The 23,790-nt window shown below is 34.9% G+C and overlaps 1 protein-coding gene across 3 annotated transcripts in view; it reads right to left on the bottom strand.

Moving 5' to 3' along the window:
- Positions 1–23,790, bottom strand: part of NBEA (neurobeachin) — an 809,664-nt gene that overhangs the window by 267,507 nt on the left and 518,367 nt on the right. For all 3 annotated transcript variants that reach the window (XM_069079971.1, XM_069079972.1, XM_069079973.1), the window contains exon 38: positions 19,713–19,837. In XM_069079971.1, the coding sequence (XP_068936072.1) occupies positions 19,713–19,837 (125 nt within the window). The remainder of the gene's footprint in view (positions 1–19,712; positions 19,838–23,790) is intronic.

Below are 23,790 nucleotides of genomic sequence, written 5' to 3'. Positions count from 1 at the left end.
GACAACATAAGCCCTCCCCTGAAAATAAGCCCTGTGGTGTTTTTCTTTCCAAAAAAAATAATAAGACAGTGTCTTATTATCGGGTAAACACGGTATCTCTCCTCTCTTTTATGGCTCAACTTCTTATGAAGGTTCTTTACAATTGATGCTTCTACTTACTTTTCCCTCACTTCCTCCATCTCTCTGCAGTCTGAATTCAGATTCCATCATTCAAAAGAAACTGTTATCTATGAAATTATCAGTGATCTCAATTGTCAACTCTAATAGCCTTTTCTTAATTCACATTTTTTTTAACCTCCACAGCTTTTAACACCGCCAATTACTCTCTTATTGATAACTTTCTTCTCCTCAGAGTTTCAGTACATGATTCTTTCCCAGTTCTGAGGGAGCTAAATGGCACAGTGGACACAGAGAGAACTGGGTCTGGAGTCAGGAAGACCTGAATTCAAATCCAGCCTCAGACACTTATTGGGTGGTCCTGAGGAAGTCATATAACCTCAGCCTGCCTCAGTTTCCTCAACTGAAAAATAATACCACCTACCTTGCAGGGTTGTTGTGAGGATCAAATGAATTATTTGTAAAGACCTTAGTATGGTGCCTAGCATATAACAGGTGCTTAATAAATGCTTGTTCCTTTTCTTTCCCTCTCCTCCTTGTTATCCTGTCTGTTCTTTTTCAGTCTCCTCTGCTGGATCTTTTGGTTATGCCCATTAACCACAGCTATGGCACAGAGCTCTGTCAGGAGTCTACTTCTCTTTTTCCCCTATACTATTTTGCTTGGTGAGCTCATAAGTTCTATGGATTCAATTATTATCTCAATGTAGATAAGTCAGATTTATTTGCCTATCCCTAATATCTCTCCTGACTCCAGTATTGCATCTCCAACTACATAATGGACACTTTGAAATGAATATCTTATAGACATTTTAAATTTTGCACATCCAAAACTGAGCTCATTATATCCCCCCTCCCCTCCAAATTCCCCTTCTTAACTTCCTTGTTATCAATTGATATGTGCTAGGTACTATTACTGTTAATGGCATGACCATTCTCCCAGACTTGCAGTCTAGGTGTCATCCTGAACCTCTCATTCTTTCCCACCCCTCATATCCAATAAATTGTCAAGTCCTGTTGTTTCTACCTTTGCAATATCTCTTCTATATACCACCTTCTCTCCTCTGACAATGCCACCACCTTAGTGTAGGCTCTTATCACCTCACACTTGGGAGTATTGCAAGAGCTTGCTGATTGGTTTCCCTGCCTCAAGTCTTGTCCCACTCCAGCCCATCTTCCACTCAGATATCAAACTGATTTTTATAAAATTCATGTTGTATGTACGTTGTCAATTTCCTGTTCAATTAACTCCAACGATTTCCTATTGCTTCCAAGATCAAATACGGTTTTCCTTTTGTTTGTCTTTTAAATCCCTCCATAACCCAGTCCCTTCCTACTTTCCACTCTTTTAACATTATATATCTACCTCACATCCTCCCACATATTCTGTGGTTCTATGATACTGGCCTTTTCTTTTTAGTAGTGGACACTCATCTCTGGACACAGCACCCCCCAACTCCAGGCATTTTCATTGACTGGAATTGTCTCTTTCCTAGCAATGCCTCCTAATTTCCTGCAAATCTCAGCTAAAAACATATCTTCTGAAAGAAGAGTTTTCTGATCTCTCTTAATGCTAGTTCCTTCCTTCTTTGATTATATCCAAATTGGGGTGTAGGGTGTGTTCAGGGAAGACTGGTATCTTCATTATAAATTTTGATGAACTCTTTTCTGGGCTGCTCTCTACCTTTGGTGCATTGTTCCATCTAACTCTCACCTATGGCTCCCCGAAGCTGTAAGCATGTACAACTGCCACACCCTTGTAAATTGTTTTAGCAGACAGGCTAAAGCAGGCTGAGGATAAGCAAGGGGTCTCAAACCCATTGGTGATTTAGGGGGGTATCTACTTCAAGCATGTGAAGATTCCTCCTGGTGGAACAAATAAGTGGCAGCAAACATTGGCATCTAACAGATTATGTGATTGTAAGGAGAAGAGATAGACAGGATGTGAGAATGACAAAGGCAATCTGAGGCAGAGGGTGCTGGACTGATTATAGACATCCTCTCCAAGCCAAATATTCACATTCAACAAAAGTGGCAGTCCAGAGGCAAACTGGCTAACGAATGACTTGATTGTCAATAGATTAGAGTGCTTATCTGAATGGGAACAGTTTGTTGCTAACTTGGAGGGAAAACTGAATCAACACACAGTTGGCAACAGTGGAGCAGAAAAGAAGTGGACAGCTTTCAGAGATGTGGTGTACAGCACTCCATCTATTCATTTGTAACATCAAGATTGGTTTGAATGAAAATGACAGGGAAATTCAGAAGCTGCTAAATGAAAAATGAGAGCTCCACAAGGTTTATCAGCAGGATAGTTCATCTGTCTCTAAGAAGGCAGCATTTAATTCCAACTTATGCAAAGTACAAGTGAAGCTAAGAGAGATGCAGGATTCTTGGCTCAGTAAGAAGAGAGATGAAATTAAATTTATGCTGAAAGTAACAATCACAACCACTTTTAAGATGCACTGAAGGTTATTTATGGGCCCAAGACCTATGGTGAATCTCAACTACTTGGTACTGATAGTCACATTGATTAGTGGTCTTTATCAGGTTCATAATGTTCTCAATGGATCATCATCAATCAATGCTGAAGTAATTTACTGTTTACATTGGGCTGAAGTCAATCCCTCTCTAGCTGAAGTTTCAACTGAAGAAGTTTTGAATACCATTAGGCTCTTATCATGTAGCAAATCTCCTGGTGCTGATTCTATTTCAGCTGAGATTTACAAGGTGTGTGTGTTGGGGGGGGGGGGAGGTTGTCAGTCCATATAAAAAGCTCATATAAAAGCTGACAGAAATTTTCCAGATTATATGGCACCAGAGTCTTCCTTAATAGGCTGATCCTTTACCTGGAAGATAGTCATCTACCTGAGAGCCAGTGTGGCTTCAGAAAGGGCTAAGGAATAGTTGATAAGATGTTTGCTGCCTGACAACTCCAGGAGAAATGCCAGAAGCAGAAGAGATCTGTACACAATGTTTGTAGATCTGACCAAGGTCTTTGGTACAGTTGGTTTGTGAGGGTTTATGAAAAATTATGTCAAAATTTGGTTGCCCAGAAAAGTTCATAAACATCATATGTCAATTTCATGATGGAATGCTTGTCTGGGATCTCAATAATGGATGATGCTCTTGCACTTTCCTGGTGACCAATGGAGTTAAACAAGGCTGTGTGCTTGCTCCCATGCTTTTTTAGCATGATGTTTTCAGTCATGTTGTCAAATGTCCTCAAAGAGTACAAACACTGCGTCAAGGTCAGCTACCATACTGTTGGTAAATTCTTCAAATTGAAAAAGCTACAAGTCTAAAGTGGAAGGAGAAGTAGTGCATGATTTTTTGTTTGCAGATGATTGTGTACTCAATGCAGCCTCTGAAGCTGAGATGCAACAAAGTGTGGATTGATTCTCTGCTGCTTGTGCTAATTTTGGCTGAACAATCAACATCAAGAAAATACAGGTGTTGCATCAGCCAGCATCACACCATCCATATGTGGAAACATTGGTCACAGTAAATGGAGATAAGTTCACTTACCTTGGTAGTGCACTTTCCAGGAATGTATACATTGACAATGAGGTTGACACACTCATTGCCAGAGCTAGCTCGGTGTTTAGGAGGCTCCAAAGGAAGTGTGGGAGATAAGAGGTATTAGCCTCACTGTCAGTCCTTAACCAAATTGAAGGTCTACTGAACTGTTGTGCTGAACTCATTGTATGCCAGTGAAACCTGGACAGAACACTAGTGCCATTCCAGGAAACGGAATTACTTCCATTTGAATTATCTTAGGAAGATTCTAAAGATCACCTGGCAGGATAAGATACCAGACACTGAGGTCCTTTCTTGAACTAAACTGCTAAGCATTCAAATTCTGCTTCAGAGAGCACAACTCCGATGGGCTGGCCATGTTGCTCAAATGCCAAATGTACACTTGCTAAAAAGACTATTTTATGGAAAACTCACAGAAGGCAAGTGCTCACATGGTGGTCAGCAAAAGTTATACATGGACACAATCAAAGTTTCTCTTAAGAACTCTAGAATTGATTGTGTGACATGGGAAACACTGGCACAGGACCACTCAGCATGGCGTGCCCACATCAGAGAAGGTGCTTTGAGCAAAGAAGAATTGAAACAGCTCAAAAGAAACCCAAGATGTGCAAATTCAGAGAATCCATGCCAAACGTTCACATGGACTATTTGTGCCTGACCTGTGGTAGAACATTTCGAGCTCATATTGGTTTGATCAGATACAGTTGGACACAACATAACTTGACTCTAACAGAGTGATGTCATTTTGGTCCTCTTTGAGAACAAAGGACAGCAAACAACCAATCTCCAAGGTATCTTGTTTGTACCTGCTTATCTTCATGTTGTCTCCTTCATTAGACTACAAGTTCTTGAGAGTAGAGGCTGTCTTTTGCCTTGCTTTGTATCCCTAGCAATTGGCGCAGTGCCTACCATGGTTTAATAAAGCTTGTTGACTGCCTATTTAAACCTTTCCTTCCAGTTTTAAAATTCTGTGATTCTGTTGTTTTAAATTATAAATATCTTTAAGTGTTTATCAACAGGAAATCTTAGTGTCCTTTGTAAATACTGGAGAATTTTTAATTTATTTGGATATACAAAAGATTCATGATAAAAAAATGCTATCTACCTCTAGAGAGAGAACTGATGGATTTAGACTGTAGAATTAAACTTTTTTCTTTTATTTTTCTTGCTCTATTCCCTCTCCCCCCTGGACAATGAGTAATGCAGAAATATGATTTGCATGATTTTATATGTATGAGTACTGATTTTTTAACTTCTCAACGGGTGGGGAAGGGGTCAAGGGAATGAGAATTTAGAATTGAAAATAAAAATAAAATTAAAAAAAATTCAGAATAAAAATGAAATTTTGAAAATTATCACGAGATGTAATGCACTGCTACAGTTGTTAGGAAAAATAAAATAAATTTCAATGAATGAATTGTCTATATAACAATCAACTACTGAACATAACAATGTGTATTAAATAATTTCTACTCATTTTAATTATTTCATTTGAGCTCTAGTCTTGTTCATTTTGAATGATCAACTTTGAGATTAATTAGTAAATATACATTTAAGTTTTTGAAGTATCTCCATTAATGTCACATTTAAGAACTCCTAGGAGTGAGAAGACTTGGGTTCTTTCCGTAACTGTACAACTTGCTGTACTAGGACTTTAAGAAAGTTCCTGACTCTCACTTAGCTTCCGTTTCTCCACCTTATAAAATGAAACTATGTTCCCTATTCTGCAGTGTACACAGAAATGTTGTGAAGGCTAATTGAGATCACACTTGTGAAATGGGAAAAATTGTAAATCTCCATATGAATGTATGGTACTATGATGATCAATAACCATATGTTGAAAATTACTTAGATATTCAGAAAGAATTCACTAAGAACCACATTGCTTAGTATAAGTACTGTGGGATATTTTAAATGACTTGCAATTAATTATTAAGTGCCTCCTGTAATCCAAGAACTATGCTAATAAATGCTGAGGATATAAAGACAAGCAAAAGGCAGTCCTGCTCTCAGGAGCTCATAGTTTAAGGAATGAGTTGTGAAAGAAAGAGATGATAGTGTATGTGCAAAAATCGGTTTTCCTTAACACGTGGCTTAGAAAATGAGCCATGCCTTGATTACTGGTAATTAGTTGTTTAAATATCAAATAAATCTGAAGAATATTAATTTTCATTATAATATTTTCTGTCTACTTAATATCTCTAACATCAAGAAAAAGGTAAAAAAAAAAAAGACTACTTTTTTCCCCACAAGATTTGTAAATAGTAGAACTAGAAAAGAGAATTTATACAATTTCTTTCATCTTTGGAAAGGCATCAGAAAAATGGAAAATTAACCTCATACAAGTATTACCTAAATATACTGTCAGGAAACTCTAATGTTTCCAAAAACCTGGAAATGAATTTCATGAGACAATGCTCCTCTTTCTGGGATAGGAATTCTTTTTCATATACTGTATTTTATAAATGTGTGAGAATTATAAAACTGTTTTGACAAAACAATGTCAGCATCACAGAAAATACTAAAATTAATTGAAAACCTAAATACTTGTTTTAAATAAAATGTATTAATTCAGTTTGAATACCATGGGATATGATATTTAATCACAACTAAAAGCAAGTGATTTTAGAATAACTTATTTTAAAATGATTACATCATGTGTGATAATATGAGCCTATTCAAAACTTCCATGAATCAAAAATTTTACACTTGTAGAACATCTCAATGGTTTATTATTAATCAGTAAATTTATAATTCTTATTAACTCAAAGCTAAGAGAATGCTTTCAATTATGTCCAGAGAAACTGCAGTCTGTCAAAAAGATTTTTATGTTAAGGCATAGTGTTTCTATGAGAGAAGTCTAATAGTTCAACCTATTCAACATGGGCTTCACTACATTTCTTCAATGACCAGTAATTAAAAAAAAACAGGCAATTTCCTTAAATTTATATTTCAATGCAGTAGGAAAAGTACTAAACTTGGAATCAGAAAACCTAGTTTTAAGTTTTGATTCTACCATTTCATAGCTGTTAAATCTTGGATAATAAACTTACCATTGTCGTACCTCAGTTTCTTCATCTGAAAAATGGAAATAATGGCTTTTTACCTTACAGGATTACTATATGGACTGATTAAGATTTTATATGTATATTACATATCTAAATACATTCAGAGTCAGAATTTAGTCATTTCAGTTGTATCTGACTCTTCATGACCCAATTTTTAGGTTTTCTTGGCAAAGATACTGGAGTGATTTGCTATTTCCTTCTCCAGTTCATTTTACAGATGAGGAAACTGAGGCAAACAGGGTCAAATGATTTGCCCCAGGTCACACAGCTAATAAGTGTCTGAAGCCAGATCTGAACTCAGGAAAATGACTCTTCATTACTCCAGACCTGAAAAGTACCACTGTACCACCTAGTTGCCCACATCTCTATATACACACACATTTAAACACATGCATATATGTAGACACATATATACTGATCCAGGTTCACCCAAAGATACATGCATATATATTTATATTTAGATATAAACATATAGAAACACATACATTTTGCTTTGTAACCATAAAATCTGACTTTTTTTTTTTTGCTTTTTGGGGGGCAATTGGGTTTAAGTGACTTCTTCAAGGTCACATGGCTAGTAAGTGATAAGTATCTGAGGCTGCATTTGACCTCAGGTCCTCCTGATTTCAGGGCTGGTGCTCTATTCACTGCACCACCTAGCCACCCCCAAAATCTTACTTTTTAACATTGAAAAAAAAATGTAGCACATCAGAAAAAAAATGACTAGAAATTTCATGTTATTTTTTTCTTTTATACCTTATCTCTTGAATCTGGACCTTAGCTTCTAATGCACATGCAGTATAATTATTTTTTGGTGTAGAGCATTTTGAGCATCAACATATTCAGTAAGTACACAGATATTTTTTAAATAGAAGAAATGGAGTATTTTGTTTGTATCTACTCAGCTGCAGCAGAATTGAAAGTCTTGGTAACTTAACAAATGCAGGTAGCTAGTCTGGGAGAATCAGAACCTAACTTCCTTTTTTATCAAGAACATATTTTCTAGTTTTAAGTCATTGGATAGCAGCCTCAAATCCTCACTTTGTTACATGAATTGACAAAGATATAGATGAAAAAAATCCAAGATAGTTATTATCTATATTACCGTTACATTTTTTAAAAAGCCACCTTTAAAATTTGTGATGCATTTGCTTCCCCAAAAGTATATTTTATCACTAAAAAACATTCACAATCAAATTATATGCAAAATTAATCAGTAAGAGGAGATTACAAATACAACAATCTTAGTATTTCTAAACTCAAAATTATTTTCTAAAGTGTTTTTCTATGTGACTGGAGAATACTAGGTTGTACTACAATGTAGCAAGTAGGAAATAAGGTAAAATTTCCAGAGTCTAAGTAAAGGTGCATATTAATATTATAGACACTAATTACAATTTCATGTAAATAGCAGTGATTCCAAGTAGTAAACACAATATACAGATCAGTTATGCTTACAATAATTTTAAAGGTTGAGTAATAACGAAGAAAGTACCTAACCCCAACAGTTATTGCTCAATGGAAAGGACATCAAGGACACTTGCAAGTAAAAGAACTGGATCAATATTAACGCGATTTTCATTTCATGCTTCCCCAACTCCAGTAAGCTGACAATATACTCTGATTATGTGAACTGCCTGAGAGTAACATAGAAAAGGTTATTAGAGCAAGAGGTGGAAATGGAATGCACTTTTTATATTGACAGGTCTGCTAATAGAGTATACTGATTTTCAAAGACATGCAATGCATTTTTACAATTTGGTTCTGACAGCAAAAAAGGAATTTCATTTATTTCTAATTCAAAATATTCATACATAAGCAAGAATTCTTGGGACAGACCACCAAAAAGGATGTTCATAAATAGCAAATGTTTTCAATAGAAAAATGCAATTAAAAAAGGTAAAAGAAAATATGATTGAATTTAAATGTAGTACTACATAAGTATGAAATGTTAATGCAATAATCTTCTTAATAGAGTGAATACAGGAAAATGCATTCCGTGCTTTTCAAAGGAAATTTGATAAACCATGCTTTTAAGAATATATACAATAGCAAATGTGGGATCTTTTTTGCATTTAGAACTAGATGTTATTTTGGTAGGATTTTGATTGGATCCCCAGTTTTAAAGAAAATATTTAAAACAAGATACATCATATTGAAAAATAAAACCACAGTCCTTGCTTGTAGAAGAAAATATAGAATGTTCCAGGATCCATTTTCCCTATGTATGAAATAGCTGTATTCTAAAGTTTTGTGATATAGGAAATAAAAATAAAATGTTGAACTCAAAGGAGTAATTAAACACAAATGATAATGAATTCATTTTAAAAATAGTAATGTATAGATAAGCTGATAACCCAGATACTGCAAACCAAGGCTTAATAGTTCTTAGCATGGCCTATTGGTTTTTGTTGGTTGCCAGGATCTAAGGAGAATGAACATAGCAGATGGGAAGTATTTCACCATCTTCATCTAGTTGAGAACTGTTTCTGAAAGGTATGACAGGGATGAATGACTTCTATCATCCTCATTATCACAGAGATGATTTTCTTCTGTTAAGATTTTGAAGGTTAATACATGAAAAGAAAATGAAGATCTAATTAAATTAATAAATTAAATTTTAAATTTTAAATTTAGGGTTTAAAAGGAATTTCAAAGTTACCTATCCCAATCCCCACTTTATACTGGGGTGAGTAAACTGATGCCCAGAGAGTAAGGTGACTGATTTATCTATCTAATGTCACACAAGTTGTTAAGCAGCAGAAGTAAAGCTACAAAAAGCTACAAATCCAGGTCCTTTAAATCCAAATGCAGCATCTGTGCCTGACTGAGAAAGGATTCAAACCAAGAGGGTTTCATAGTGCTGTCTTCACAGAAGGAGAAGGGAGAGATCGTCAGCAGGGAGGGGTGCAAAACACTCATGCTAATATGTACTTAGACATCAGCCCTCCAGCTGGAGACATGAGATAGGACTAAAAACAGTACACACCAAAAAACAGACACATACACAGTCGGGCATAAAAACAAGTTTATAGTCTTTCTCTATCTTACTCTTTAGCTAGAGGGCTGATGTCAGTGCCTCTGTGAGAGCAGTGACTGAGAGGAGCAGTTATTTACAGTAGAGGCCAAGTGAGGGCTGATATTAGAGTGGTTGGCACAGAGTTCATGTGAATAGGAAGGGTTTTGAGAGTTGTGAGATTAAACAAATATGTAAGGAAATACTATTATTAGGGGAGTAAAGAGGAAAGGAAAATGGAAAATAAAATGCAAAATAAGCAAAAGGGGAAACTAGGAAAGAAAAAAGAGGAAAGAAGAAGGAAGGGATAAATTGTAAATGGGATGGCATCATGTCACAGAGAAGAAAGAAACTGGAAAGGTGAAAGCTGGTTAACTTTAACCCTGTTATTCTATTCTTAAATGTTATTTCGTTCTTAGCCAGTGAAGGCTTCTTCTCTAGAGGAAGTCTATCTAGAACATGCCTGGGCCAGTCAGTTCTAAGTTGTTCCCATTCTAATATCTTATTTTGGGGCAGACTAGGTCTGATTTGGAGCTGCTCTAAATTTTAGGTCCAACATGGGATATAGTCGCCAAACATCAGCTGTTTATTAGATTGTCCTATACATAACTGTCTTGTCTGATGCCTTGAACCTATATAACCAGGAAGTGGTCATGAAATTTGTAAGAGAGTATGAGTTCATCTCATTCTTATGAGTATTTAACTGTGTACCTACAATATTTAATTTCAAAAGTTTAGGGGGTAGGTTTCTCAAATACTCATTTCTTTAAATAATTTATTGAATCCTTAGATCTTATATCCAGCCTATCCTACCTCATTGGAGAAATCATTCTGTTTTGTATAAAGCAAAAGGTCCATTTATTTTTGCTTAATTTGTGTCAAGTTTCAGTGGTACTAGTTTTAGCATCATGAGATTTAGTGAATAACTTCATGTTCATATACTTATGTTTCATAATTTTATACAAACTTCAATCATAGTATATTACACCTTATACATGCTATAGGATGAATGAAAGCAGTATATTCAGGTAACTACTACTTGCTCAGCTGAAATAAAATGACGCACTGAGTTCTTTTTCTTTTATGCTGTAAAGAAAGTGGAAAGGTAATTCTGATAGGGGAAAAATGGTTATGGGGTCTCCTAAATGCTACTTAGTAAGAAATGAGTTATGTAAGCTATAATTTTATCCTTTTTTCTTCAACTATACAGTAAAAAAAATACAGGAGGTCTTAGGGCAAGAAAATTTAAAAGAAGATACTATACTTGGACTCAGCATCATTTTTTCCCCTAGTGTGGTTGGGGAAAGTAAAGAGGTTACTCATTCCAGAGTTGCCCAAATAATATTCCTAAATAATGCGTCTGACCATGACATGTACTACACTGCTCAAAAAGCTCCAGTGGATCTTTTTGCCTCTAGGATCAAGTACAAACTCCTGTGTTTGGCATTTGAAGTATCTCACTGCTTGGATCCAGGGCTGAATATGGAACTGCAAAGATCCGAGTTCAGATCTGATCCAGACTCTTACTAGCTGTGTAACCTGGAGCAAGTCATTTAACCTTGGCTTGCTTCAGTTTCCTAATCTGCAATATGAGAGAATCTGTGGTTCAGTAAAATTAAAGAACTAAGCCTCTAAGGACACTTCTAGCTCTAAAACTATGTTCCTAGGATCCTAATTTACCCAGATTTATTATATATTGTTCCTCTTCATATACTCTATATTCTAGACAATCTGGTCTGCTTGTTCCTCACATGTGATAGTCTACTTTCTGTCTTCATGTCCTTCCCAAGGCTGTTTGCCATACTTTGAATGCTCTCTCTCCTCACTTCTGTCTCTTGGAATCCCTATCTTCCTTTTGAGATCAGTTCAAGTACTTCCTATGACATAAATGACTTTAATTCCCCCTCACCCTACTCTTAGTGCCTACCTCTCCACTATATTGAATTGACTTTGAATATGTTACATATTTACTTAGTAACCACAATAGCTAATATTTATGAAACACTTTAAGGTATGCAAAGCATTTTACATACATTAGCTTATTTGATCCACATGCTGACCTTGTGTAGTAGGTACTATTATTATCCCTATTTTACATATAAGGAAACTGAGGCTGAGAGAGTTTAAGTGGCTTGCTTAGCTAGTAAATGTCTGAGATAGGATTCAGCTCAGGTCTTCCTGATTCTAAGTCTAGAACTCTATATGCTATGCCTCCTATATGTGTGAATATTTTCCCTCAGTAGAATGTAAACGCCATGAAGACAGAGATATTTTTTGTTTCTGTCTTTGCCTCGTCTAGCACAGTGCTTAGGAAGTAGAATAAGTTTTTAATAAACATGTATTGCTAGACTAATAGGTAGCTGGTGAAAGAAGCTTTGAAATTGAATGGCCTTAAAAATTGAGAAAAACGTTAATAAATCTTCTTCTTTAACTCCAGGTTAAGTGGAACGCATTAGAAAATAATATTCCAGGGAAGGTAGAAGAATATCAGATTTAAAATATCTTGATTATAGCTATAGTGGGCAGAGGAGGGCAAAGGCATTGGCTTGTATAGTAAGCATATATTTCTTTTAAAACCTACTTAAAAGTAAGAATTTTAAATATTCTTTTGTGTAATCTCATTAAGTAGCACATTACTAAAGATGTTTTCATTAAATAAAAATGAATGGAACAATATCCAACCAGGGGTTAATCCAGGGGTTTGGAGCTTCAGGAGAAAACACTTTCTAAATCTCTAGTATTTAAGAACATTAAATTAAGACAATGCCACCATTCTAAAGCAGTGAGTATAAATTAAAGGCTTAGTCCTTTTTGGGGGTGGGGTGGGGGAGATAGAAGGAAAAAAAATCTATGAAACTGAGTGCAAACCTCAAGACAGGATATAACAACCATTTGTAAACATATTTCTGTCACAAAGGTAATGATAAGAATTATACCAGTTGGTATATTAAGACATTACTATCAGATACAATCAAATGAACTGATTTATATAATTTGAAAATATTCACTTCTTCAGATGCCTACAGCTATGGCTTTGATATGGATATTTATTTTGTTAAAACTAGGTGTTTCTACAAAACTGATATCTTATTTTTCTATTTAGCATTTACATAAGCAATCCTGGTTATTTTAAGAGATTGCATGAAAAGGGCTATGTATCTATAAGCCTAGGATTAAAAAAAGTAGTCAAAACGATGTTTCACTGGGTGTTTTTTCCTAATTTATGTAATATAATTTTACTGGAAACTTTTGAACTATAATCACACCTAATGCTTCAACTCAAATACAAATAAAGTAGCTAAGAACAATTTAACATAGTAGAAGAAACCACTATAATAAACTCTGCATTATATGAAAAAGGCTCTGTGCATTCTCAATGAGGGGGGAGGGAAAGGAGAGAATTTTGAACTCAAAATTAAAAAAAAACCACGTTAAAATTGTTTTTCATGTAATTGGGGGGAAATAAAATCTTGAATAAAAAAAGCTTGGGAAAATTATTTTATAACTCTTGAAAATTAAAAATTGTTTTTAATGAGCAAACATTACTGACAGTTCTCAGAGTAACCTTGTAAACATAAAACCTATAAGAAGCTAAATTTTTGATATTACTTTCTCAAACAGGGGTATAATCAAATTAAATTTTTTTGCTCCAGATAATTCTTATTCCTTGTTGACTGAAAGCACTACATTATTAGAGTAGCCAAACATATATGAATATTCAATATAGATTTAATTTGAAATCTGTTATCAGCAGCTTTTTACTCATCAAGGTCATATTTTGATGGCTTCACAAGCTCAGATAAATCAGGTGTTAAACAGACTCATCTCTGAGGAACCTAGAAACGCTCTCATCTGCAGGCCTCAGCATATCTCATTATTTATTGCCAAAGAAACGACTGATTAACTTTGTCATCATTGCTCTGTGTTTTTCCCTCCTGCAGAAGTTGCCAGCCCTCTCCTGCAATGCCTGATCAAACCTATTTAAGTTGATGCCTTTGATCATAGACAGGGAGGAGCCTACTAGTTTTGGGGCCTTAATAACATTGTTTCACTGTAATATTATGAGGAAGAAGCAAAAGCTTAAATGACACCTGACACTCAATGTAGCTTACCAAAATTTAAGGGAAATTTTTCATGCTCTTATTGAAAACTAAAGAAACATCTTCACAGAGACTTCCTAGGCTAGATTCAATTTCATTATACAAGGATTGCCAAAAAACCCTTTCAAAATAATTTTCTCATTAATTAATTTGCTATATGGAAATTAAAATTTTTTTTCTTATATTCTTCTTATCTGTACTTTGAGAATCTTGGTAATCAAATAAACTGGTAGCTTTATGGCATTTCATTAGAAAATATCCAAATAATATCAGGTTAAAAAAAGGAAAATAAAACATTATGGAAAAAATTACAAGTCTCTACCTTTTTATTAATCACATTCTAAGACCAGGGGCAGAAAGTACATCAAACCACCCCAAATCTTTCTCACATGACAACCTCATAAATTATTCAACTAATTATTATTGCAGAGAGGAATTTAAAAATCCCATCAGTGCTAAAGATATTTTCTTACAGAAAGAAGTCAACTAAAAGTTTTAAATACTGTAATCTATAATAAATATCTGAAAAGTAAATACAAGATGAAAATCTATTATATAAGTTTAAAATTTGACTTACAAAGCTACGCATTACCATTTTATCTTTTAACAGGGAACTTATTATCAATATCTCTTTTAATGTTGTCAAAAGAGAAGGGTTACTAATGTTACTATAATTTAGTTCATAGCCAGAAATTCTTATTCCTTCCTAATAAGTTTTAAGTATAACTTAGGGTATAATGCTTTAAAAAGGGAAGAGGAGAAATGGCTTAAACCATTTTAATGGAAGATTCAGTCACAATAAGACAGTCAAAGCAGTTTGATCTATTTTACTCTAATCTAGGGTCCCTCTCTTGCTACCTGATGGATACTAATGGCTGGAAATGACTGACAAGTACATCAAGTCCCTGTGGGGCTTCTTTACAAAGTAGATTTATGGCTATGTAAATAGTCTACACTTAATTCTAGACAGCTCTCTGAGGCTTCACACAACTTATTCAAAATCAAGAAGGACAGAACCATCAAGTGAAATATATTCCACAGTAAAGGATGGTTCCTTTATTTATTTTTTTAAAGCAATTGGGGTTAAGTAACTTGCCCAAGGTTACACGGCCTGTTTTTTTGTGTGGATGTTAAGTATCTGAGGCTGGAACTGACCCCAGGTCCTCCCGACTCCGCGACTGGTGCTCTTTACTCACTGTGCCACCTAGCTGCCCCTCCTTTATTTTTTAAAAAGGAAATCTATAATTTTTTTGTTGTTGCCATAATGAAGATGGTTCTGACTAAAAAATTTGTGTCACTAGATCAGTTCAGACACAATTTTGCTTTCAAGTAAAAAATGTTGCAATGGATAAAACTTCTTGTGTAGATTGTAAATTTCTTGAAAGCATATATCATGCCTTTTTGTGACTACTCCCAGAATTTAGCATAATGTCTTATACTGTTGCATTTTTTTTAAACTAGAAATGAAAACTGATCAGTGTAGGGAGCTCTTGGTAATGAACTTTTTCTACCAATGAAGATATCTATCTTCTCTGAAACTTAGAGTCTTAGATGATTACCCAGGGCATTGAAGGATTAGGCGACTTTCCCAGTAAAGTACCAGAGGTAGGCCTTGAACACAGGTCTTTTTGACTATGAGGCCTGTTTTCTATCTACTACTCAACGCCATTCAACTTTGTATATAGTAGATATTTAACAAATATTTTTAGAGTTGAATATAAATTCTAACAGTTGTAAAGGCCTAAGGGGCCCAGAGGCAACAAAATAGATTTTATTAAATCCTGAAAATTTCCTCAGATTTTGTAGTTGTTCTGTTTCCTCATATCACTACTTCCTTATGGGAAGAGGGAATAATTGGTCTCTCACCAACTGATTTCTCCTTCTTCCTCTAATGTAGTCATCAAAAGTAAAAAGTTAGATGAAGGAGGTACAGATATGCTAATAAGATACAAAGATATTCTGGGTTTATATACATCAATCCTTTAGGAACAGGAAAGATCTTTTCCTTGCTGGAACTGGAAGGAGAGCCTGGTCATTTGGTTAGATTAAGATTAGCCACAGTCCTCATAGCCCCTTAAAAAGCTGAGCTCATTAGATTTGAAAACAGTCTTTATTCTTACCACTTCAAGGAGTGGTACTACTGGTAGCAGAAAAGAGAACACACTTTGACTCACAGGAAAATTAGTCCTGGCAGAGGGCTACTGATCTGTGGAGACGGGCAGACCCTAAGGAGTCCAAATGACCTGCCCTTCAGAGACACTAATATACTAAGAGGGAAATACCATGAGGACTTCAGGAGAAGAGAGAGGAGAATAAAGAACAGAATAGTACTTGTAGTACTGGAAGAGTGAGTTGTCTTTGCCATTTGGTAACTGTACACATATGCCTCACTGCTCCTCCAAATCTGTTCCCTCTTTTTTTTCTGTAGATGCATTGTGCATTTGGAGGACAGTATGAACCAGGCATTTGTGGGGTACTGTTTTTTCTACATCAGATTAATGAAAGCCTTTGCTATGAGTTAATTGAGTTAACGCCTACTGGGTGATTAATAAAAACGTATTTACTGATGGAGGTAATAATGATCTATAGAGGTAGGATTACATAACCAAAGGGTAACCTAGCACCAGGAGTATGCTAGAGTGAACTTGAACCCTCAAGATTGTTAAATTTTCAACGTATTTACATCTTTCATTGTGAGCATTCACCCCTTAGAAATTGCAAACTAAAAATCAGAACTTGATTACTGTTCTGTTGATTGTCTAGACTTAGGAAAGAGATGGGAGAAAATGTTAATAATATAGATTAAACTTAAAAGTGTGTTGTATATACCTTTTTTTTTTCGGGGGCAGGGGGAAGGAGGAGACCAGATAAACATTTATCAGCACACCAATGCCTAGTATTCTTGGAGAGCATATTCCATGGGGTATTAAGTATAAATACACAACCACCCTGGGGCAGGTCACTTCCCTTGGTTCTGAGGCCCTCTTCTGCCTTCCTGCCTCTGCTCACATAAACCCCACATACTTACAACATAACATGCTAGTTTACCCTCAATGGCTAAAACTGTTCCAGGGCTTCCCTGACAAACCCCAGGGTTTATCTAATACACAAAGACATCTCTGGTTCCCTCTGCTAATATTCGCTGAGCAGAAGATTCTGCTTGATATAAAGAGGAATCTGCTAAAAATCTTGGCCATGAAAAAAGTAGAATGAGGTGTCTTTGGAGGTGATGAGTTGTCTGGAATTGAAAGCCTTCAAAAAGGCAGTTTGGCTTCGTGGAAAGAAGGCAGAACTTTGAATCAAGAAGACCTAATTTCAAAACCTGCCTTAGACATTTACTAGTTCTGGGACCCTGACTTAAGTTACTCAGCATCCGTTAGCTTCAGCTTACCTGTCTATAAATTGGAGGGAATAGTAGCACATATCTCTCATATTTGCTATATCAAATTATAAGGTAAAATATAAGTTACTTTGCAAACCTCTGAGTACTATGTAAATATAAATTATCATTATGAATATTATTAATTATAGGAAACATGACCACATGTTAGGGAAGCTATATAGGGAATTGTGGTTTAAAAGTATGACATGTGTATTTTTTTTAGGGGAGTGAGTTAGGTGGGGGAAGTTGTTTGTGCAATTTTGGTTCAGGCAAGTGTTAGACTAAATGATCTCTTAGGTCCTTCCCACCTTTGAAATTGCATTTCAAAAGTGACCCATTCCCTTAAAATTCTCATAACTGTAAGTACTTATTACATTGTCATAATAGCATAACTATGTGTATATATTTTAGCCTCCCTGTTGGAACATAAAGTTTTTGAGGACAAGCTCTGTGTCTATTTTATACTACATTCTTAAAATCTTGTATAGTAGCTTGTACAAAGTAGATGCTTAATATTTATTTAATTTTATTGAATAATCTACAATACAAAATCATTTCTATTCTGATTTTAATGGGGGCCAAATTTAGTGTAAATTAATTAAAAGTGTGAATTACGGAATTTAAGTTAACAAACATGTATCAAGTGGCTAAGTGTGTCAGGCACACATTGCTTTGTGTTACAAAGAAAAAATAAAGCAGTTTTACCCCCTCAAGAAACTCATGTTATTTGGAGAGGCAATAAGACTTAAGTATTTTGCACATACATTAAGTATATACAATCAACACAAGAAACGTTAGTGGAAGGATACTGGCATCGGGAAGGGGATGAGGAAAGGTAGATGGAGAAAATGGTACCTGAGTAGAACTATGAAGGAAACAAGGGATTCCAAGAGGTAGGGGAGGGGGGAATCCTAGCCATGGAGGTAGGGTAATGCACAGGTCTGGAAATGGGAAATGAGCACTGGAGGTGAGAAGCTGCAATAATAATGTGTAGTGTAGAAAGGGGAGTAATTTACAATAAAGATAGAAAGGTAGATTAGGGCCAAGTTTTGCTGGACTTTAAATGAAACAAAAGAGGAGATTATATTTGATTCTAAAGTCAACAGGGAGTCAATGGAATTTATAAATCAAGGAATAACATCATACCTAAAATTTAGGTAAATTCCTTTGGCAGTGATGTGGAAGATGAACAAAGAGGAGATTGGAGGTACTTCTAGGCATATACACCTGCTACTTAAGAAGTAGTTCCAGGAAGATGAACCATAGGGCCTATGTTAATGAGGAGATAAAAAGTACTTCCAATTAGGGACCACTGCAATGGTGCTTTTCAGGTAATTCATAAAATTAAATTCTTTAAAAGTTGGTCCCTTAAGTTGGTTAAACATATCCCTTGTAATACTCTTCTATTCAATTTCCCAGAAAATCTTTTCTTCAAATAGGCAGATAGCACAAATCCACTTAAATCATAAAACATGAACACTAAATGGCTTATAATTTTTTTAATTTGAGAAACCAGAGATATTATTTGCATTAGGATATTTACTGATGCTTTGAAACCTATTAAATAAGTTATATACCTGAACACTGTACTGGGCTAATTTTATAACACTGAACATTTTAGTGAGCATTTTTATTACAAGTAACTGTTTTACCATGCAATTCTTTCTATCAGGGAAATAAATTTCATTGCATTAAATCCATTTTGTAATTTGATTTACCACCAGATGCTCCATTTAGAACTTTATTCTACTCTGGATTCAGCAAACCTTTCAGTGTTTACAAAGTGTAAGAAACTTTGGTAGGTACTGATAATACAAAGAAAGCAAAACAATTTTACCCTCCAAGAACTCTAAGATCTAGCAAATATATGAAAACTGACAAAGGAAAAACACAAACAAGTAAGTGTAAGCACAAATAAAGCAACAACATTATATATCAAAGGTATGTGAAATACTTGCATAAAAATAGAAATGAGAGATGGACATGTGTTTCTTTCTCTTGAAGAAAAAAATAGGTGAAAAAAATCTAAACTAAGGTCATTATAGCATTAAAAAGGGGTCTGATGGTCATATAGACAATACAAGCCTATCCAAGACTTTTGACTGGCTAACAATGAGTACGTATTCTGCCATGGTGGCAGGCTTGGTTGTAGTGGTGACATATACCTTAAATGCACAGGAAACCAATTTTCTTCTGGCTTTAGCTTTTCAAACTGTAACTCTGGTAAAATCTGATGATAAGCAACTATATAGATAATTTTGACCTATCCAAAAAAAAATGCTATAGATGTTGCGAGAATTTCTGAGTTACTAGAAGCAGACATTTTGATGCTAGACCCAAAAATGAAGAAAAGTAAAGATGGGGAAAAAATCTTTGTCATTTCTGAGTGATTTGAGAAAATGTGCTAATGCCAACAAAATTATGAATTCTCAACCATAGTTAAGCACATAAACAAACTGAAATATCTTTACATAATAGTCATAAGTACTAACCATATTCTGCAGCAGCTTTCAGCAAGGCTTCAGCATGAGTAGAACCAAATGCATTGCGAACAAATCTTCTCCGTCTACGCAGGTCATCTTCCCAATAATCTAAGCGCCAGAAATCATGCAGTTGGCTAGAAGGTGGAAATGAAATCCCATGTTATTAAATATGATACTTACAAGAAATGAATAACTTAAAAATATTTTCTCAAAATTTAGGTTCTTTTATTTTTTTTTCATTAGTCAAATTTGAGAAATTTACAAATATGTCATACAAACATTTGTGTGCAATTCTCCCCCCCCCAACTTACACTAACATATATATTTTATTCTATTTAGGTATTAAACCATTCAACTCTGTCTTCTTCAAAATGAACTTACTACTAAAAACATCATCAGTGTGAGGTCAATAACAAATGCAGCATCAAATTACAAGTACTAATGGCACAACCTGTTCTATTTTTATAGTGTTTTAACAAGGCTTGTAAATCATAGGCTAGAGCTCAGTGCAAATAGTTCGCAACTTAATGACTATGGTCCCTGAGTAGACTGAACTTAGAAATATAAAATATTGCCCACTTGAATTTTGTGGAGCTATGATTAAAATAATGTGCTGAAATATTCATAGAAATAATTCCCCACTGCCTCTAGCAACCTGAAAAAGTACAATTTTATTCATTATTAATAATACTGAATTAGCATTGCACAAAAATTCCAGCATGTGGTAATTGTCTTGGTAAATTATTATTCTAACACTAACAGAGTCTTTGGATGATTTTATAGCTTCCAGCTAATACAAACCATTAACAACCATGACCATCATCAGGTTACAATGCCTTTTAACATTCAAAGCCAATATTAAAGAGCCATGAAATACTCCAAAAACTACAATCAATCTGCATCCAATTGAACACCTGAGTCAGTATTATCATTTTTCATGTTCAAATCAATATAAAGATCCCCTGTCCTAAAAGTCAAGATTTAGAATATATGTTTTTGTCTCATTTTCTGAATATTTATACATTTATATCCTTATTTTACTTCTGTACTTTGTTAATACTGGTTTCAAGAAAGCATACCAAACTTCTAGTCTACCAATCAATAAACACTAAGTGCCTTCTATGTCCCAAACACTATGCTAAGATACGCATGCTATATTTTATTCTGAATAATTTTGGGCTTTGGGGGTTCAGTTTATAAAATTCAAGCAGAAAGCATATGATTTTGATAAGTCTGGGGGAAAACACACAGTTCTTTTATGTGAACAATAATGGGGGACATACAAGTTTAAACGAAAATAAACTAACATCTCAGAAATGTTATGATTTTAGTTTGTGAAAACTTACTTTACGTCATTTGAAGATAAATTTTAAAACAATAAAAGACTGCAAAAATAACAAAACGACTTCATAACGATTTGACATACAAGCAGTATATTAAGTTTGTTACTGTTTCTTTAAATTATAATGGATTCAGCTATTTTAGAGCTTTCAAGGGAATTTACAAAGTCATTCTAATTTACTTGCTACATATGAATTTAAGCTTTAAAATATTTTCCTTTTTTACTATGTAATGCTTCCTTCCACAAATGATTAAATATAAATAGCAATTCTGTCATTATTCTTTAAGTTAAAAGATCAATTCTTCTGAATATAATAAACAGGGACATTCTTGACTACATTAAATACTGGCTATAAGGTTGTCAACAGAATTTATAAACATTTTTAGTGAAATTACATGATAATGAGGTAGTTACATCTCTTAAAACGGGGTCCTAAGCTGGCATATTTAGATATAATAATCTATATTACAATGCACAATGTTATAGCAATGTTCTAATCAAGAGATGTGCATTTGTATATATGTTTTTATATATAAACGAGCTTAAAAAAAAACCCAACTTTTTTTTTTGTTATGTTCAAAGGGATTACTCTATATTGTGAGGGCTTGATCTGTTTGTTATATTTGATATTCTTTCCCCTATAGGTTTTGTGAAACTATTCTTTCCTGGTGCAGTTTCTACCTATCTAATAGCTTCTTATTTGCTGGTTCACTATCCACATTTTGCCCTGTAACTCTGGGTGTCCTTCAAGGTTCTTTTCTGAGCTGTCTTCTTCTACTACTCTTTTCTAATAATGTCATCAGCTCCCATGGGCTTAACTATGACCTCTCCACAGCCCAAAACCACCAGTTGCCTATTGAACATTTCAAAATACCCATCTAGGAGATATTTCAAGGTGGAAAAGGAGAGAAGAAAAGTTATATGGGTGGGGGGGGGAAATGTTAAAATTGTGATACCTATATGACATAGAGTAGGAAGCTAAGGAGGTGTCCAACAACTAGGAAATGACTACACAAATTATGGTATATGAATATAATGAAGTACTATGGCGCTATAAGAAATGTTGAAAGAAATAGTTTCAGAGAAACCTGGGAAGACTTGTATGAATGATACAGAGTGAAGTGAGAACGAGGAAAACAAATTATCCTATAAAAACACTGTGAAAAGAACAATTAATGAAAGACATAAGAACTCTACAGTGATCAACCATGATCCTGGAGGATCAATGATGTGGAATACTACCCCTTCCTGAAAGAGAGGTGATAAGAGTAAATATGCAGAATGAGACATTTTTGGACATGCCCAATATGCAAATCTGTTCTTCCTAATTAAATATACTTGGTTTTTATTTTTTTCTTCTTCCTTTGGGGCATGGTGGGGAGAAGAAGGAGAAAAAAATAAATGTGTGATAATTGAAAAAAAATAAAATTTAATTAAAAAAAACATTCACTAGACAATAGTAGAATCCCATGTGGAGATTAGAACAGAGAAAAAGTTTAGATACTTTAGATATGAGAGTCATTTGTATAGAGATGATAATTAAATCAATGGGGTGAATGTCACCAAGTGAGAGGGTATAGAGAATAGAAGTGGACTTAGGACAGAGCTCTGGAGTATACTCATACTTAGTGTTCATGATATGGATGATCAATTAACAAAGGAGACTGAGAAAGCAGTCAGAAGCAAGTAAAGAACCAAGATAAAGCAGTATTATGAAAACCCAGAGGAGAGAAAGTATTCAGGAGGAGAGTGTGATCAACAGTGTAAAAATGCTGCAGAAAAGTCATGAAAGGTAAGGTTTAAGAAAAGGCCATATGATGGGGCAATTAAAAAAAAAAACAACACAGGTAACTTTGGAGAAAGCAGTTTCAGTTGAGTGATGAAGCCAAACTGCAAAATAATGGGAAGTGAAGGAGAGGAAGAAAATGAGAGCAATGGATACGGACAGCTTTTCCTAGGAATTAAGCTCTTAAAGATACTGGAGAGGTTTGCCATTTCCTTTTCCAACTCATTTTACAGATAAGGAAACTGGCAGACAGAGGTTAAATAATGTACCCAGGGTCACACAGCTAGTAATTGTTGGAGGCTGTGATGGCTAGCAAAGTAGTACTTTGCTGCTTGTTTCAGTTATTCAGGTGCCTTTGAGCCTCACCTTTGATTGTATCAAGACTTTGTTGGAAATAGTATACATTGTGTTACCCTTAATAAGCCTGATGTCATCACATGGAGTCCATGGTAGGAGGAGCATGCCAAAAGAACAGAGCAGGAAGGGTGGAACAGAAAGGCTCAGAGGAGAGAAAAACTTGAGCAAAGCTGGAATCAAGCAGAACTGAGAGGGAAAATGCTTGTAATTTCAGTACTCTGTAACATTCTGTTGGTCTGTCAGAAAAAAGCATCCTGTCTGTTGTTTTTAGAGAGAAGTACTGAAAGATGACTTTACTGCTGTTATAGAAGTCCTGGGACTTAACTGTTGATTTGTGTTGGATTTCTCAGACAGAAGCCTTGTCTGTTGATTTGTGTTATTTTGTCAGACAGAAAGCGAATTGAGATGATAGAGCTGGCAATGTGTATAAATATTATTGTGGCTCTGTTAAGCATTGTCTTCCTAGAAACAGAAACTTTGAAGAGCTTGGAGCAGAACAGTAAGCTGAGATATAGAATCAGAGAATAGCCATCTACCTGTGAACCCAGGCAAGAGTTGGGTGAATCCAGGGAAGAATCACCTGTGGAAGAGGAGCCATGGGG

The sequence above is a fragment of the Petaurus breviceps genome, unplaced genomic scaffold, assembly GCF_028583685.1.
Source record: "Petaurus breviceps papuanus isolate PSGF00001 unplaced genomic scaffold, PetGlider_PUasm1.0 91133, whole genome shotgun sequence".
Classification (NCBI taxonomy): Eukaryota; Metazoa; Chordata; class Mammalia; order Diprotodontia; family Petauridae; genus Petaurus; species Petaurus breviceps.
This window is presented reverse-complemented; position numbering and strand designations above follow the sequence as displayed.